The following is an 18829-nucleotide window of genomic DNA, read 5'->3' as shown; positions in this document are numbered from 1 at the left end:
AGATGTCTTTTCGCTAAAAGTTCTTAATGCCATTATATCAAATGTATGATGTTCAGAAGTAATATATAAAGCTGGCAACAGATATAGAGGTACTGCCCTGGATTGCTGAGCTCAAAGATGGGAATTCAGACCCTCACTTGGCTGAAATGCATGAGGATATAGACCTTAGACTTCCCCGTTAGGAAAAAAAAATAATTCCACATCTGGATTTATGTCATCAAAACTCTTATCTATCCAGAATCATCACATAGATTTCAGTAGTACATGGAGCTTGGTAAAAACATCAAATTTATATAACTATGCAGAGAAGATGGATTCATTGACTTCCTACTTTCAAGACATTATTCCAAGCACACTCAAGCCACAGAAGGTTTAACCTCCACCATCAAAGCAGAGTTCAACAATGCCACCCAATATCATTGCACATGGACAATTTCCATAAGGGTCAGTATGCCTGATCTTCATAGTCTTTCTTCCCACAGATCAGCTCAGAAGAGAACATACATGTGAAATAAAAAATGATGGATTTTATTATGACATTTTCAAGAATGTAGGTGGTGTATTGTGACAATAATAATTATAGATAATTAGTGTTTGTTTCCCTCAAATCTTTGCCAGTGTTTTGTACTGTTTTTTGTTTTTGTTTTTGTTTTGATAGTAGCCATTGTGACAGGGACACAATGGATCTTCAAATGTGATGCTTAATGTTTGCTCCCTATTTATTGCTAGTCTTCTCACAACAGTGGCCAGCTCATATATAATTTTTCTTAAACATTTCCCACCAATTTCAAGATGAGATCCTAGACTATATTCTTTGTGCCATAGGCACTGAGATATGGGGCTCCGGGATCCTGATTGAGTTTCACTTCTCATAACAGCCAATATTCTGCTCTTTTGAGAAACTACACTTAAGCCCATCTGTCCCAGTGCTCAGGCTTCCCAGCTTCCAGTTTTCTTCCCAGCCTCACCCCAGATCTCAGTTCTTTTCCACTTCTAATGATTCTTTTAAATTTATTTATATTATCATCCAAAGCAATGGCTTCCATTGTGGCATCTTCAAGCATATTTGTCATTATACTTAGTTCTCATTTGTTGGTGTGCTTACTGTCCTAGTTATTTGACATGGATTTTCCCCCTTATTCCTTCAGTGGCTCACTTTATATTGTCCCATTAAATGTATTGTGTTATCTTCTTCCCTTCCTTAGTTTTGTGACCTATAAACATTAAAATTACACACACGCACACACACACACACGCACACACACACACATATATGTAATTTTAAATTTATACTGTGGATATGTGTGCCATTTGATTTTTCATGCTGGCATACTTTCTTTAACATAATGATTTCAGTTACATCAATTGTTCTCAGCATGTCTCTGCATTACCTAGTTATGTTACTTATCTATTTAGTAGTTCTTTGAGCATTTCCTATAATGAGTTTCAACCATATCTATGCCTTTCTTGACTCCTCCCATACTCCCTTATCTAGTCGAGTTCAAATCTACTCCTCATCATTGACCTTTCAAGTATAATGTGTGATTCTTATATATTCCTTGATGTGTGGTCTTTCACTGGAATGTGAATAACCTACAATCTTAAAGAAAATTGACTCCTCAGAAGCTATCAATAATCAATATCTCCTTAAATTTCTGCCAGTTATAGGAAATGAAAATGGAAATAGGAGAAATAAAGAGAAGACATCCTGAAGAAATTCTGGAAATGCAAAATCTAAGTATGCAAACAGAAACTATAGATGTAATCATCACCAACAAAATCCAAGATATGGAAGACAGATTCTCATGCATTGAAGATACAATGAAAGAAATGTAAACAAACCTCAATGAAAATGTTCAATCTAAAAAAAATTATAATACATATCATCAGAGTAAATCTGGAACTCTATAAAATAAAGATCAAACCTAAGAAATAAAGGAATAGAGAAAGAGAAGATTCCCAGTTCAAAGGCCCAGAAAGTATTTTTGACAAAGCTATAAAAGAAAAATTTCCCAACCTAAAGATGTATATGTTTTTAAATGTAAAAGAAACTTATTGACAATCAAATATATTGGACCAGTAGAAGAAGACTTCTTGCCACTTAATATTCAAAACACTAAAGACACCGAACAAAGAAAACTTTAAAAGCTGCAAGAAAAAAATTCAAATAACATATAAAGGCATACCTATTATAACTATGCTCAAACACTTTTTTGAGGCTCCAAAAGTCAGAAGGTCCTGGACAGATGTGCTGACAGATCTAAGAGAACATAGATGACAGTCAAGACTATTATACCCAGCAAAAATTTCAATGATCATAGAGAAAATATGATATGCATGATAATGTCAAATTAAACCATATATAGCCACAAATTCAGTCCTACAGAATGTACTAGAAGAAAATCTCCAAACAGACGAAGTTAACTACACTCTAGAAAAACACAAGCAGTAAATAATCCCAAGCCAGCATAATCGAAATAAGAAAAACTCAAACATACACACTCCGTCACAAAATCTCAACATATACAAGAAAATTGAAATATTATGGGGGAGGTCCTTTTGTATGCTGTGAATATATGTTTCTCTTAGTGGTAGATCAATAGAGCTGTGTTGGCCAGTAAACAGGAAGAATGGAGCCAGGCAGGAAGTATAGGTTGTGCTATCATACTAAGAGAATTCTGGGAAGAGGAACACAGATTGGAGCCTCCAGAGAGACACCATGTAGTTGTAGAAGAAATAACATGTTGGCAGATCATTATGGGTAAGTCACACCCTTGTGGTAATACATGGTTTAATAGAAATTGGTTAATAATTAAGACAGAGCTAGCTGTAAGAAGCTGAGCCATTGATCAACCAATTGTAATTAATACAGATTCACTGTGTTAATTTAGGACTGACTGGACAGAAACTATCATCAGAAATTACCATAGCATTCTATCAGACCACTACAGATTTGAAGCTGTGGATTACAATAAGACAGCAATAGAAAGATTACAAACTCATGGAAACTGAGCACCTTTATTCTGAAGGACTACTAGATCAAGGAAAAACTAAAGAAGCAAATTAAAGACTTCCTAGAATTTAAGTAAAATGAATGCACAATACACCAAAACTTACGAGGCTCAATGAAAGTTGTGCTAAGAGGAAAGTTTATAGGACTAAGTACCTTCATAAGAAAATTGGAGAGACCTTGTACTAGCAAATAACACAATACACAAAATCTCTGGGACAAAAAGAAACAAGGAAATAAAATGGCAGCTGGAATCAGTAGAATAAACACGGGGAGAGAACTATACAAAGATTCAAAACACATACATTTGTTGTTTGAGAAAATAATAATAACCCTTACTCAAAGTAATTAATAGACACAGAGAGAACATCCAAATTTTAAAAATAAGAAAAGAAAATGAGGAGTATAACAACAGATGCTGAGGAAATTCAATGACTCATTAGGTTATACATCAAAAGCCTGTACTCAAAACTGGAAAATCTAAAAGAAGTGAACTATTTTCTCATTGGATACCATTACCAAAATTAAATAGAAGTCACATAAATAGCTTAATAGATTTATAACCCCCAGAGAAACAGAAGCATTCCTTAAAATGTCACAACAAAAAAAATACCCAAAACCAGATGGTTGAGCACAGAATTATAATGAATTATAGAGCTACTGCCAATACTTCTTAAATCACTGTACAAGATAGAAGGCAATAGTCATCTTGATACTTGGTACACACAAAGATTCAACAGAGAAAGAGAACCACACAACAATAGCTCTCATTTGCATACAGGCAAAATGTTAAAAAAATATTTGCAAACAGAATCCAATAACACATCAAAGCCAGGAAGAAGTAGGCTTCATCCAGATGATGCAGGGAAAATTAAAAATAAAAAATGAAAGGTGAAACCCAACATATAACAAACTGAAATAAAAACACATTATCATCTCATTAGATTTTGAAAAAATAACAATATCCCCCCCAACTGTGAAATGCCATGGAATAATCCTCCATACACCATGTGAATATATGATGCTTGATTGATTAATAAGCAAACTGACTGGCCAATTGCTTAAAAAAATGAAGGGATGAGAAAGATAAATGTGCTATGTTAATAAGGTACTACCATGTGGCAGAAAATAAATAAGGAATATGGGTTAACCTAAAATGTAATAGCTAGTCAGTAATAGCCTAAGATATTTTCTGCGCTTTTGTGTTTAATAATATGTCTCTGAGTGACTATTTGAAAGCAGCTGCAGGCTGCAGGACAGGAAAACTCCACCTACAGTGAAATCTTGGAGATATTGCTGACAAGTAACATTCATAAACATAAGAAAGACAATCTATAGCAAGTCAATAGTGAACATCAAATTAAATGGAGAGAAATTAAAAAGTAATTACACTAAAATCAGGGACAAGATAAGGCTGTCCTCTCTCTCTCTCCATGTCTATTACAGTACTTGATGTTTTAGCTAGAGAAATAAGACTGTTAAGAGAGATCAAGGAAAGACAAATTGGAAAGGAAGCAAACTTTCATTATTTGCAGGGGATATGATAGTAAACATAGGTGACCTCAAAAACTCTAGCAGGTAAATCCTACAGATCATTAACACATTCAGCAAGCTGTCTGCATACAAAACTAACTCAAAAATTCAGTTGCCCATTTATATACAAATGACGACAAAAGGGGCTGAGAAAGAAATTAGGGAAACAACACCCTCATAACAGCCACAATAACATATCTTGGGGTAACTCTAACAGAGCAAGTAAAAGTACTCTGTAAAAAAAAAAATCCCATCTTTGAAGAAGAAAATTGAAGAAGACAGATTTTCCATAATCATGGACATATTGAACCAACATAATAAAATAGCATCTTACCAAAATCAATCCAAAGAAATACCCATCAAAATCCCAATGCAATACTTTACAGATCTTGACAAACAACACTCAATTGCACACGGAAAAACAAAATGCACAGGAGAGCTAAAACAATCCTTTGCAATAAACAAACTTCCAGAGGCATCACAATCCCTTATTTCAATTTGTACTGTAGAAGAATAGTAATAAAAGCTACATGTTGTTGGCATAAAAATAGACTAGTTGGCCAACAGAACAAAACTGAAGGCCCAGACATAAACTGACTCCCTTATGGACACCCAAATTTTTATAAAGAAGCCAATATTTTGTAATGGAAAAAGAAGGCATCTTCAACAAATGGTGTTGATCTAACTGGAAGTTGGCATGTAGAATAATAACAACAGATCCATATCTATTACCCTGCACTAAACTCAATTCCAAATGGACCAAAGACCTCAACATGCAACCAGAAATATTGAATCTAATTGAAGAGAAAGTGGGAAACACAATTGAATGCATTGGAATAGGAGTCAACTTCCTGAAGAGAAGACCAATAGAACTAAAATAAAAATAAATAGGACTTCATGAAACGGAAAAGGTCTGTAAGGCAATAGACTCGGCCAATAGGACAAAGTGGCAGCCTACAGAGGTGAAAAATTCTCATCAACACCACATCTGATAGAGTGAAAATATCTGAAATATATAAATAACTCAAGAGACTAGATATCTCAAAATAAATAGTTCAATTAAATACTTGGTTAAAATAGAGAATTCTCAAGTGAAAAAATCTCAAGTGGACAAGAAGAAAACTAAAGAAATGAGCAGCATCCCCAGCCACTGTTCAAATGCAAACCAAAACAACTTTGAAATTCTGTCTTAAACCTGGCAGAATGGCTAATATCAACAACAGAAGTGACATCTCTTGTTGTCAAGGATGTAGAGCAAGGGGAATGTGCTTCCATTTCTGGTGGGAGTGCATCTTGCACAGACACTCTGGAAATCAATATGGAAGTTTATCAGAAAATTAGATCTAACTCAAGACCCAGCTAGGCTGCTGCTGTCCATATACTCAAAGGCTGCTCCGTCCTACAGCTAGGACACTTGCTACATTATGTTCATAGCGGCATTACTCATGATAGCCAGAAAGGGAAAGAATTTGTATATCCCTCAACTGAAGAATGGTTAAAGAAAACATGGTACCTTTACAAAACTGAATATTACACCCATTACACCCAGATATTTGCTGGTAAATGGATGAGACTAGAAAAGATCATCCTGATCGAAATAACCCAGACCCAGAAGAACAAACATGGTATGTACTCAATTACAACATGGTATGTACAGATATTAGCTGTAAAGTAAAGGTTAATAATCCTACAATCCATGGATCCAGTGAGGCTAAGTAGACAGGAGATCTTTTTATTATTATTATTATTATTATTATTATTATTATTATTATTATTATTATTCATATCAATCCCAGTTCCCTCTCCCTCCCATCTTCCTGTGTCCCCAGACTGAAAGCTGTGAAAGCTGCTGTTGCAGAACGTGAAGAAGTTAAAGAGATAAGTGAACCATTTGATCCTGTTAGTGTAGACTGTGTTTAAGCTAAGGAAAACACACACACACACACACACACACACACACACACACACACAAGAGCTGATACCGACATTGACAAGGCCCAGGATTCTGACCTGACCCTTGACACTTCATCATTAGTTCTTGACTGTTCCTCTGTAAGCATCAAACCATTTGGAGGCTGACTGCACAGGGATCACCAGGCCCAGTTCCCCGCAGTAGCAGTAGAGCCAGGGCACCCTCATCCGACGTTAACAAACATCTCCCCTGTCTCCCTGCTTTAACTCAAGTGGAAGACATTTCCAGCAGCCTTGACAGTCTGTTTACCACTAAGCTGCAAAAGATCACAATTGCAGACCAGTGTGAACCCTCAGAGGAAAACAGTAGCTCTGAGAGCGAGACCCCCAAGAGTGCTAGAAATGCCAGCCACAGACCCAGTGCCCCTCCTCATGAGTTTAAGACCAGCGTGTTATCCACACAACAGAGTGACTCACTGAGTCCTTGTCCGAGGGGTGAGTCTCCTGCTTCCTCCGAAGAGTGGCGATGCAGAGCTAGGCAGTATCTTGATGACATCACAGCAGCACGCCTCCTTCAGCTCCATCACCTGCCTGCACAGCTGCTCTCCCTACAAGGGTCGCTGGCGCTGCAGAAGGAGCAGAAACACAATTACCAGGAGATGCAAGCAAAGCTTGCAGCACAGAACTAGCTGAGAGACTGAATGTTAAAATGCAGAGCTGCAATCCAGAAGGGGAGACTTCAGGGAGATACCGAGGAGTGAGGGACAAAGATGATGCCCACTCCTCGTTTGGATTCTGAAGATGAGCGCTGGGAGATTTATCTCCCAAGATGACTGTTGAGCCGTCATTGCCTCATAGCAAACTTCCTACCAAGTATCAAGAGCAGTGTCCCTGTTGAGGGACAGCAGTTTTTAAAGTTACACGAAGGTACCCACAAAACAGGAGCCCGGTTTGTCTTTCAGAAGATGATCTTCATGTGCTTGAACAGTTTAATACTTGGACATTGTGTCTGAGCGTATTATATTACAGTTTTGCAGTATGAGGTGCATTGACCTGATATTTTAGTGTGAGTAGAGCACACTTTTACTTTATGATAGCTACTTTTTCCTTATTCTTACTCTTATCAAATAGTGCCGCTTACATCCCTTCTGACAAAAAATACTTTGTTATCCCAGGCACCTGAAAATTAATTAGGGAGACCTGGTTCCTTTTTTTTTTTTTTTTTTTTTTTTTTTTTTTTGATAAATGCAAGGAGCAGTCTAGAGAATGGCACTCCATACTTGCATGGAGTTCCTGAGGTACTGAGTAAGACACTTGACTTTTACAAGTGTTTATTTGCTCCTCCTGTCTTTTGGGGTGACTGCTGTCTTCCTGAGATGAAGATAAGAGCACCTTGAGGAGGCTCTGGGTGGGGAGGGTGCTCTGAGCTGGTTTGGGGAGCTAGCTGCTCTTGGCTTCCCTAGCTCATTGCTGTCCTGGATGATAGGTCCATGTACAGGGTGCTCATGTCTGCTAAGGAAACTGGTGTTTTTCTAAGTGCTGCAGTTGAATTGTCGGTGTATTGCTTTTTTCCTTTTTAAACCCAAGTAGTTTGTTAAAGGCTGCAGAAACCTCAGTCTCATATATGTACACATTTGTTTTGTTTAAATGATCATGTCATCATATTCAGCAAAGATAGCAATATATTATCAAAAACCTTTGTCTATTATAAAGGAGAAATAAAATAACAATCAGAACTATTTCAAAAAAAGAACACACAGAGGATTGCCATCAGGATGGCTGATAAATCTGCTGTTCCTATTCCAGTGTGGATTCAGGATGCTGCTATCAAAACTATATGCGTTTGTTAAGGACAAAGCTAAACCAGGGTGGGAGAGAACTGGGATCATCATCTCATCTTCACACATATATGTAATGACACCAAAATCACATCTTTTGCCACACAACTGTCTAGTAATTTTGTCTAAATTTTTTCTGTTTGTTCCTTCTGTGACTCACATTTCTTGTATCCCACAAAATGTCTTTTGTTATCTTCTCTATTTCCAGCTATTGTTTGAGAATTTCCAATGAGTTTTGACCATACCCATACAATGACAAATCATTACACACAGTCTGTTTAATGTTGCATCGTTTTCATAAGATAATTGTAACAGGTCCCACTATAAGGCTTATAAGCTATGTAACCACAAATTCTTATCAATTTTCTCCTCTTAATTGCAGAATAACATTGCTTTGTATAGAAGTATCTCGTTTTGATTGTTCATCAGTTGGTTGAGACCTAAACTGTTTCCATATCCTGGCGATTGTGAATAGAGCAACAATGGATAAAAATGAAAGACTAAAAATAGACAAACGATCAAGCTATACCAATCTTGGGAACACAATTTCACCATTTCTATGGCAGCATGAAATTTGATTGTCCTTTATTTTTTCTAATTATTCTCTCATATAATACATCTCAACAGCAGACTCTCATACTACCAGTCCTGTTAGCTCCCTCAACACCCTCTGTCCCTCAGATCCACTGTTCCTCCATTTCCCCTCAGAAAATAGCAGGCCTGCAAGGATAGAAATTGAAAACAGCATAACAAGATGCAATAATACTAGATGCACCACTAGTATAAATGCTGAGGGAGGCAACCCAGTAGGAATAAAAAAGCGTCGAGAGCTTGAAAAGGAGTCATACACACCACTACTCCCATTGTTAGGAGTCCCACAAAATCTCCAACCTAAATACTGACAACGTAAACACAGAGAATGTAGCACAGACCCATACCGTTTCCTGATTGCAGCTCCAGTCCCAATAAGACCTTCAGAGACTTGCTTAGCTGATGCTGTGGGCCATGTTTTCTTGGCATTCTGGCATGCTCTGGCTCCTATAATTCCTCCACTGGGACAGAGGGTGGAGCCAACAGTCCACCCTACTTCAGAGACTTCTCGGAGCAACTCTGAACAAAGAGACCTGCCTATCCACGCAGGACCACCTGTAATTTCCACCTGCTTGGTCTCTGACCCCCACCTCCAGTCCTCTGCTGGAGTCCCGGGCCCCTCCCAGAGATCTGCCTATCTCTGCGGGTCCACTCTGAGTTCCTGCTGGCATCTTCTACTGGATCCTCATTCTTGACCCCATCCCTGAGTCCCTGTCTGCGGAGAGACTTCCTATAAAGCTTGGACCACCCAGAGCTACAGATATTGAATCTCTGACCCACATAAGCCCACCAGGGAAGTACCATAGAAGAGGAGACCCCACCAACACCTACTGGAAGAAGCTATGGGAAGAAGGCAATACAAGAAAACACCTAACAACAGAAAGACAGGACCGCCTGAAACACAGTCCCAGGTGATCCTACATTCAAAACAGCTGGACAAAGCAGCCTGACAGACTACAGCCAGGATTTCTGAATCTTCTTCGAATCCCCCATGACAGCGCCCCTTACCAGCAGGAAGTAGTTTGGAAAGAACGACGCCCAAATTCCGAAATATTGTCTGTAAATGTTTGTTTTCATTTAAATGGACTCGGTTATATAAATTTTAAAAAAAGACACCTGAAAGGACAATAGCAGTAAGAGCAGAGGTCCAAACCATTGAGAGAGAGACAGACAGAGGGAGAGGTTAATCATTCTCTCTGGGGGTGTATATTGAGTGTTATATCTCAATATTAAAACAGGAAGCAACAAAAATAAAAAAAGAAAGAAAATTCTTGTCCTTGGCAGCAGTACATCAGGATATTGTGACTATAGTTGTGGAAGTCCATTGGAGCATAGGGAGGAAAGAGAGCAGAATCTGCTCTAAGAAATGCCTCAATGAAGTACTTGATTTGAGTCTACAGAGCCACCTTGAGACTGTGGCCCCCTGTCGTAAGATCATAAATTAGTCTTTCCTTAGAACACCATTGACTTTGGCCAACATTACTTTTGCACATTTTGGGTCTGCAATTACTTCTCTTTGCAACATGGCATGTCGTGGCATGTGAATGTTCATTCCCTGGCTTGTGAAACACACAGGACAGAGGCAAGCTGTGAAAAACAGAGGACAACCCTACTTTTCTAAAGACTTTTCAGAGACTGTAGAACTTGACAAAACTCTTGCACTGGGGGGGAGGGGAAGAGAAGTTCCTCTTCCGGCAATAGTACTGATGTTGCAAACCCATGACAGGAAGGTTATACCCTCAGTCGAAAACAGACTGCCTGATGGTTCTACAGAACGTGGTCAGACCACCCCAGGAGCACAAATAAAAACCAAGACTCATCATGATCCTGATGCTCAGAGTGCTGATGTACCTTGGTAAGATTTGAAGAGGGAGAGTGGACCCTCAAGTATTTAAGGAATGCTACCCCACAGCCAGGTCTGATTGCATATGAAGAACTCAGGGGATCCAACCCAGCACTGGATTGGAAAAAGCTCTCAGAGGGAATTTTCTTCCAGGTCTGAGTTTGGGCTACAAGACTACAGTGCTGGCAGGTGAGTGTTGCCATCCATCCCAAGATTTTATTCTTCCCTCTGAAGGCAAGACATTACTTTTGCTCTCCTATGGGTCTGCTCTTCACAATGTGGGTGGAGAAACATGTTATGATGCCTGTGAGTGCTCTATACTAAAACATGTGGTCAGATGGCAGGGGGGGGGGATGTTCGGGGACTCATCCTTTGATTTCCTTGCAGGAGACATCCTAAAGCCCATCATCTGGACTGAGCCAGGATCTGTAATTGCTCAAAATATGACTGTGATTATTTGGTGCCAGGGATCCGGGGATGCTGTGGAGTACTTTATATATAAAGAGGGAAGCATAGATCCTTGGGACAAACAGTTCCCTCTGGAACATGGGAAAAAGGCTAAGTTCTGCATTGATGAAATGTCAAAGGACTTTGCAGGGATATATAAGTGTTACTACAAAAGCCTTACTGGCTGGTCAGAGCACAGTGACACCCTGGAGCTGGTGCTAACAGGTGAGTGCACACTAAAGGATCCCAGCATGGGCTCTCCTTGTTCTCCAGGCTTACTTTCCTCAGAGCCAAAGAATAAAGGACAATGTGGGTAGATTAAGTTCATTACATACACTTCCCTTTGCATCCTAGGAGCCTATGAAAAGCCAAGCCTGTATGTCTGGCCCAGCCCTGTTGTGACTTCAGGGGAGTGTATAACCATGCAGTGTAGCTCATCACTGGGATTTGACAGATTCATTCTAAGGGAAGGAAAACACAACCTCTCATGGACCATGAGCTCACAGCAACATACCAAAGTGTCATTCCAGGCTCATTTTGTTCTGGGATCTGTCAATGCCAACCACAACGGGACATTCAGATGCTATGGTTATTTTAGGAATAATACCCAGGTGTGGTCAGCATCAAGTGATCCCCTTGATGTCCTGGTCTCAGGTAAGGACCAATAACTTATCCTTTTGTGATGTATATGCCCACTCATTTATCTTCTCTAAGAAGGGCTCTTGCCTAGAATAAGAGTAAGGAAATGCTAAGTAAGGAATCTCTTCATTCCAAAAGGCTTCCACCCCTCATAGAGGAGAAATAATCAGTACCCTCTGGTGTGAATGCTCCCCTTCAGGATTGAATGGAATTTAGAAGATTCAGGAGTGTTTAACTCTGTACTAGTTAGGATTCCATTTTGTGATGAAAACACCATATTCTAAAGAAACTTGTGGAGGAAAGGGCTTATTTCATCTAATAGCATACAGTTCATCCTGAAGAGAATCAGATGTAGGCACTCAACAAGTGAGAACTGAAGCAGAGGACATAGAGGAACATGGCTTACAAGCCTACTACCCAGAGTCCTGTTCAGCCCAGTTTCTGATATAGTCAAATTCCAATTAATAAGTATTAGCAGTACACACAGTAGTTTTCTGGACCCGCCCACATCAATACTTAATCAATTAGGAAAGTTCCCCAACAGACTTGCCTACTGACCAATATGATGAAGGCATTTTTTTCCAGTTAAATTTGCATCTTCCCTGATGACTCTAGCTTGTATGAAGTTAGCAAAGCGTAATCGGAACAGTCTGGGATGGCATCCTCAGCCCTTCATTCTCCTCATTACTTTATTTGCTAAAATTTATGGGCCCAATAACATAACAACACCTGGTCTCAAAAGGCTTGTGGTACACATAGTGCATAGACCTAATCAAGCAATTCTGAGTCCCTTGGAGCCTCAATCCTTCCTTTACATTCAATAAGGCTTGCCATGTCTTCATGGTATTAAACTGTGGTCTTAAGTGAGCATCCAAGAACACAGAGGCACAAAATTTGGTCTGCAAGAGGGTGAGAGCCAGTTAGAAGTACTTAAGGTTTAAATTGTGGTAGAAACTGACAAACTTAATCAAGGGCTGGAAGTTCAAATATTCACCTCTTCGTGCCATACTGCCAGAACCCAAGGACCAGTTTCTGAACCCCACTGAGTATGGTAAGTGAGGATTCTTCTAGGAGGTCGGAACAGCAAGTTTGTGAAATTACAATTGATTGTTAAGCTTTGACAGAACTTGGAACGTTGGGAAAAGTGTACTTTATCCCTACTTAGAAGTAGCAGAAAAGGTTTATCAAGACCTGCAATGTGAGATGCCATGAGAATGACATGTTTTTAAAAATTAAGAATTATTCAAATCATGAGGAGCTCAGAGAAGTGCCTCAGCTCTCTTAGGCCTTTAACATAGTCTGCTCAAATTATTTGGTTCTCTGGGGAATCTCAGACCATGAGAACATGAAAAAAGAATGGCCATGTAAGAATCAGGTGAGATGGAGAACCCTAGATTAAGGGACAGACACGATAGGTCTAGTTCTGTCAAGGAGATGGGGGACTGAGTGCACAACCACTTACTGTAGGAAACTTTTGGCGTAACCTGACTTCTTTGACCTCTTCGTGCAGAATCCCCTGCATCACAGCACAAAGCTAACACAGTCGAAAACTTCATCCGGATGGCTATGGCTGCCTTGGTTCTAGTTACTCTAGTGATTCTACTGTTGGAGGCCTGGCACAGCAAGAAAGTTGAAAAACGTGTAACCAGGAGATAAACAAGAAAGTCTGCGATATTCCACACATGAGCGGATCGTGGGAAATAAATCTGGCTTTCCCATACAAGGAAAAGTGTTGTACAGGAAACTGGGTGTGGATTAAGGAACTGTACTCTTAGATGCTACAGAAAGCAAATGTGTTCTAGTGGTTGTTTTCAAGAGCACTTTGCTGCTCATTGTATTCCTTTCTCTACATCTCACTGTGGATATTTGCCTACTGCTTCCTCCTCCTTTCTTACTTCTATACCTCATGTATGTCACGGGCCTTCACTTTCCCTCTCTTTCCAGTAACATTTTCATTCACATAGCCAGATCAATGTTGTGCATCATGAAACAGAACATAAATCAAATATGCTACATTTGGCCTTTGCTAATCATTCCATGTACTCAACTCACAGTCACTACCCAAGAAAAGGCCACATGTGTGAAGTTCAGGAGGGATGCAAAATGGGTGGGTTCCTTGTCATTTGAAATATCATGGGTGATTTATTTTTATTGCAAATGAATTGTTTTGCATATGCCCTTAATCTACCGGGATGCAATCATTAATTGTGAATATTAATTTTTCTCCTACATCCAAAGAGAAGGCTTCTTTTAAACTATGATATTTTATTCTTTGAGAATCTTAGGCAGTGTATTTTGATCATAGTCCTTCATATTTGACAGCTCCTCAACAACTGACCACCCCCCATCCACTCTCCATTCAGATGGAATCTCTGAGAAGATAATCAATTTCTCTGAAACATTTTAATTCTTTGTTAGATTTTGCTTAATGTAGTCTTTGACAAGCTCTCTCTCCTTTCAAATTATTCACAAACTAGTTCAAATTAGTTCTCTAATCGTGTTAGCTCGAATTTCATGTGCTGTGCTGGACATGATGATAGAAGGGATGCACTGCATTCCTCCTCATCATCAGGGGACATTTTAACCTTGTCTTTTAAATATGATGTTACCTGCAACTTATTCAAACATGATGTTATTGAAAGTTTGATGTTCTATTTTCTGTGTAAAATCTTGAGAAATGGCCACATCATACTTACAAATAGTGCTCCTTGCATCTCCGCATTTGCTTTTTTCACAATAATATTGCATATATGACATTGATTGTGTGTGTGTGTGTGTGTGTGTGTGTGTGTGTGTGTGTGTGTTGAACAGATAAATGTCACAAAACCTTTCTATACATTCGTGGTATTGAATTCTGTTTACATGTCACTGAATACTTTTTATTACACAATGAGTGTGTATCATTGAGATCTAATAGAATATAGCATCAAAATTCACTATGAGGCATTCCAAAACATCATGGACAGTGTTTTAGAATTTAGAATGTGAAATTACCTCTACATATGTGATCTGTTGCTAGTGAGGTAACATTTTGAAGTTGAGGTATATTGATATAGATACATTGGTATGATGCATTTAATCATTGTAACCCATACTTCTTCTTCTCCACATTTTTCTCAAGAGTTCTCCTCCTGACATGGTCTCCTTTTGTGTGTGGTCCACTAAGTTTAGTAAGAGTTACCTACCTGAGCACAGGAAGGAGGTCATATGGCAGAGTAAGGACAAGTCATCTGTGGCTACAGCATTGAAGAAAAGGACAGAATCTCTCACAGCAACCACTAATTCCCAATAGTATTTCTGGAGGGGTGCATTTCATATTGATTATATTTACTTCTTTTTCTTTAAGACATGGTCATTTCATTTGTGTAAAATGTGTGAAAGTTGCTTAGCTGAAGCAACTCATCTGAACTAGACGACACCCTGGGGGAGACGGACTACTTTAGATAGAAGGTGAGAATTTGCACTTTTAAAATTTAAAGGTAAATTTTTTTGTGTTTTTCACAATTCTTTTCTTTTAACAACACTTCATTGTAAAACCAAAACAATGTTTTCTTTGCTTTGTAATTGCACTTTATTCCCAAGTGGCTTTTCCTTTTATGAATTTAAATTAAAGTATAAATATATCATTTCTCCCCTCCAACTCCTCCTGAATGAACTTCCAATAGTCCCATGCCCACTATTCACTACCAAATCCAGGGCCTTCTCTTCACTAATCATTGATGTTATGTATACATATAAATAAACAAAATAAAGAGTAAGACCCTTGAGTCCATTCATTTTTATTTGTGTGTATTTTTCCAGGAATGACCAAGTTGTGTTTTCTACTTTTGATATTTTGTTTGATGAATAAAATCATTGTTATTTTTGCTTTGTGTATAATATACAATAACATAACCTGTAATGGTTATTATGCTTTCATATTTTCAAGGCTTACTCATAAAACAGAGAGTAAATAAAAGTGTCCGTTCTAAATTAATAAAGACATTTGTCTAGTTTGGTGATAAGGACAATATTGGATTCAATTCCATCTTAGTCAGGGTGTCCTCGATTCATTTTCCACATCCATCTCCTCCTGACCACACTTCCAATATTCTGCACTCCGCTATTCAGCCCCAAATTCACAGCCTATTCTTTAAAGATTGTTGTTACATATACAAATAAACTAACATTATTATATAAACACAACCATCAGTGTTTATGCATTGTTCTCTGTTTATACTAGTATCCGGGCTGACCACATGGTATTTTGCACACTTAATGTCTGGTTTGATGCATTGACAAGCAGTTGTGACACCATGCTCAAGACCAGTAGAGGCTCAAGCCAGACAAACTTTCCCATCTCCCCTTCCCTGGAGAGATGGAATACATCCAACTGGTGGTCAGAGATGCAGGACAAAATCCTGTTCTCTCCTGACCTCACCACAGGGACCATCAAGGAAGACAGAGAATGTTGTATAAACCTGGGAAAATGCAGGCATGGACAGATAGAGGGGCAACTCCTTAGCAATTCACAAGTGTTCCCTCTCCTCCTTCCATGTTTGTGATCTCCACCCCTCTGCCCCCTTCCCTCTACTTTTCTCTACCTCCACATGTCTCCTACCCTCCCTCTCCCATCTTTTCTCTTACCCTCTCTTTATTCCTACATTATCTTATTGAGTCTCTGATATCTCTCACATACCCATACATTTTATGTCAATTTTTGCATGCTTGATACTTACCACCTCTACTTTCACTGTTTTAGCCCATCTGTCTTTTTAGAATAATTTTCATTAATATATATGTATATATATATATATATCAATTTTATGTAACAATTGACTTCATCATGAAATATTTACAGGTACACATAATGTATTTTTATATTTGTTTTAAAAATATTTTTAATTTTTAAATCTAAGATACACATTATTTCTTGGCCTCTTTTAATTTTATTGTTATACACACTAGGTAATCTCTATCATATTTATACTATTACTCTCTCTTGCTCTCCAACTTCCACTATTCCATTCATTTTCCTAATTAATCTTCTTTATACTTTCATTCAGTTTTCCTTCTTTGGTAAATTGATGGATTCAATTAGAGTTACTTACTCTTCTGTTTTTATTAGCACACAAAGTCATGGACTTTATTATAGCATCTTCATACAGTTCATTTTGTTCATCTTCTTCCCACTTCCTTCCCTTGTATCATATTCTGCCTGTCCTTCCACACGCCCTCAACTATTCTCCCATGCCATATGCTTCCAACTTCTTTCCCAGTCCCTTTCTGTTCAGCTCTTACACACTTTCCAATGGTCACGTTCTAATTTTATAACTTCCCCCATCTTAAGTACATTAGAAACCAGGAATCTGATTTCATTGTAAGTTGTTCACTTTGCTTTGTCACTTTCAACATATCTGCATTAATTAATATCTCTTTTCAAGGCACAGAATGTCCCGTGAATGTGCTTGCTTCTCTTAAACCAGGTCCAGTGTTCCTCTCTTGTTTCTCTTCGTGTGTGCACTACTCAAGTGTGATGATCTGCCTCACTGGCTCTGTTTGGAATATCCAACATCTGTCATTACTTCTCCACATCTACTTTCAAATCTTCCATTTAGGCATCTGACTTTTTGCAGCTTTTATTTTTCTTCCCACATGCATCATGCTTTCCATTTCTTCAGCCCCTTCTATCTGGGATTCTCTAGCTCAGTGCTCCTCTCACCGTGGGTGTGTACATTTCCATGTTTCTGGTTTGCTTTTATCTACTTATCCCTGGGCACATCTCTCCAGGATGCTTTCTTCAGTTGACCTAGAATGTCTACATAACCTTAAACATGAAGTGGAAGCATATTGGAGAATTATAGAACTGACAGTGATTGGTGCTCTACTCAATTACTCAAGAATAATGAACGGGTCAACCACAACAAATGAGCAGCTGTCATACTGGTCAGAAAACCAATAGATGTCACTTGTAATCATGCTTCAGGACTCATGAGGTACCAGCTGCACTCACCTCTTAAACTCAGTTCAGGCACATGATAACCAGAAAAGGAGAATATCCTTCATATACCAAATGACCAATACTTCAGGAGATTTGATCAGGACCAGCTTAGGTGTTTGTTATAGTTGCCATTGTTCCAGAACTGGAAGTTGTGCCTTTTTCAATTTTTTCCCTTGACGGTACCATCAATCAACTTATACTGAGTATTTATCTTATGGTGTAAACAGACATACAAAAGATAAGCTCTAGGAAACCAAGACACAAATAATGAAGCTGTGGCAGAGACTTACTCACCATTCCTTGGAATTTAGGTGTTGCCTCAGATTCCTTTCCAAGCATCATGCTTTGCCATATCTGGGCCTCTGAAAATAATTTTGAACTCCATTATAATATCTTGAGAGGTCAAGCCTTGAAAGGATGTGCCTGGCCTGGAAACCAAGAATCTGAAGAGTGTATTTAGTCCATTGTGCTGAGACCTGCCAAGATGTGTCCAGCATAAAGTTTTCTCCTCTCTCTCCTCTCTCTCCTCTCTCTCTCTCTCTCTCTCTCTCTCTCTCTCTCTCTCTCTCTCTCTCTCTCTGTTTATTTCTCCTGTCTCCTTTCTGTATTTTGCTCCTCCTTGAAGAGTTCAATATATTATTATAATTTGACTTGCAAAATAATTGACAGAGATTTTTCTCTCTTATGGGACCTTCATACATTAGTGCCTATGAATACAAAGTTGCATATATATTGTTCTGAATCAACTTGAGAGTGGTGCAAAATGCTTTGTCTCAAATGACTGATCAGAGCCCATGTTAATTCACTCTCACTTGTGGTTATGAACACTTGGGAGAGATGCCCAAGTTTCAGCCCTATGGCTATCAGAGAAACTGTGAAGAGTAAGAATGAAATCTGGTACAGCATGACTTATTTGGTCATGTTAGTTCAAACTTCTGGAGTCTGGCACCAACTAGTTTATTATGACGGTATTTAAACCCAGTATAATTTGAAAAAAGCATTGCCTTGTTTAATAAAATAGCTGATTCACAAGGAGC

General features: G+C 38.7%; 1 protein-coding gene and 1 pseudogene across 3 annotated transcripts; both read left to right on the top strand.

Annotated features, from left to right (window-relative positions):
* Window positions 1–4550: 4550 nt before the first annotated feature.
* LOC127238509 (DNA-directed RNA polymerase II subunit GRINL1A-like) lies at window positions 4551–7253 on the top strand (annotated as a pseudogene).
* A 3403-nt stretch (window positions 7254–10656) lies between these two features.
* On the top strand, window positions 10657–15436 carry LOC127238414 (leukocyte immunoglobulin-like receptor subfamily B member 4A). 3 transcript variants are annotated; one of them, XM_051207023.1, is made up of 5 exons: window positions 10657–10738; window positions 10880–10915; window positions 11114–11398; window positions 11528–11827; window positions 13323–15436. In XM_051207023.1, exons 1-5 carry the CDS (start codon window positions 10705–10707, stop codon window positions 13466–13468), a joined length of 801 nt encoding a protein of 266 aa, XP_051062980.1. In that variant the 5' UTR covers window positions 10657–10704; the 3' UTR covers window positions 13469–15436. The 3 variants fall into 3 exon arrangements, with proteins under 3 accessions (XP_051062980.1, XP_051062982.1, XP_051062981.1); XM_051207025.1 differs by having other exon boundaries at window positions 10689–10738; window positions 10880–11032; XM_051207024.1 differs by lacking the exon at window positions 10657–10738 and having other exon boundaries at window positions 10745–11032.
* The last annotated feature ends 3393 nt before the right edge of the window (window positions 15437–18829 follow it).

This window comes from Phodopus roborovskii, unplaced genomic scaffold (assembly GCF_943737965.1).
Source record: "Phodopus roborovskii unplaced genomic scaffold, PHOROB, whole genome shotgun sequence".
Lineage (NCBI taxonomy): Eukaryota > Metazoa > Chordata > Mammalia > Rodentia > Cricetidae > Phodopus > Phodopus roborovskii.
Note: the sequence above shows the minus strand (reverse complement) of the source record. Positions and strands in the feature narration are given on the sequence as shown.

Coding starts and splice junctions, on each gene's coding strand:
- LOC127238414 (XM_051207023.1), top strand. CDS start 10,705: ATGATCCTGATGCTCAGAGTGCTGATGTACCTTG. Junction 10,739..10,879: donor CAGAGTGCTGATGTACCTTG/GTAAGATTTGAA, acceptor ATTTTCTTCCAG/GTCTGAGTTTGGGCTACAAG. Junction 11,828..13,322: donor CCTTGATGTCCTGGTCTCAG/GTAAGGACCAAT, acceptor CTCTTCGTGCAG/AATCCCCTGCATCACAGCAC.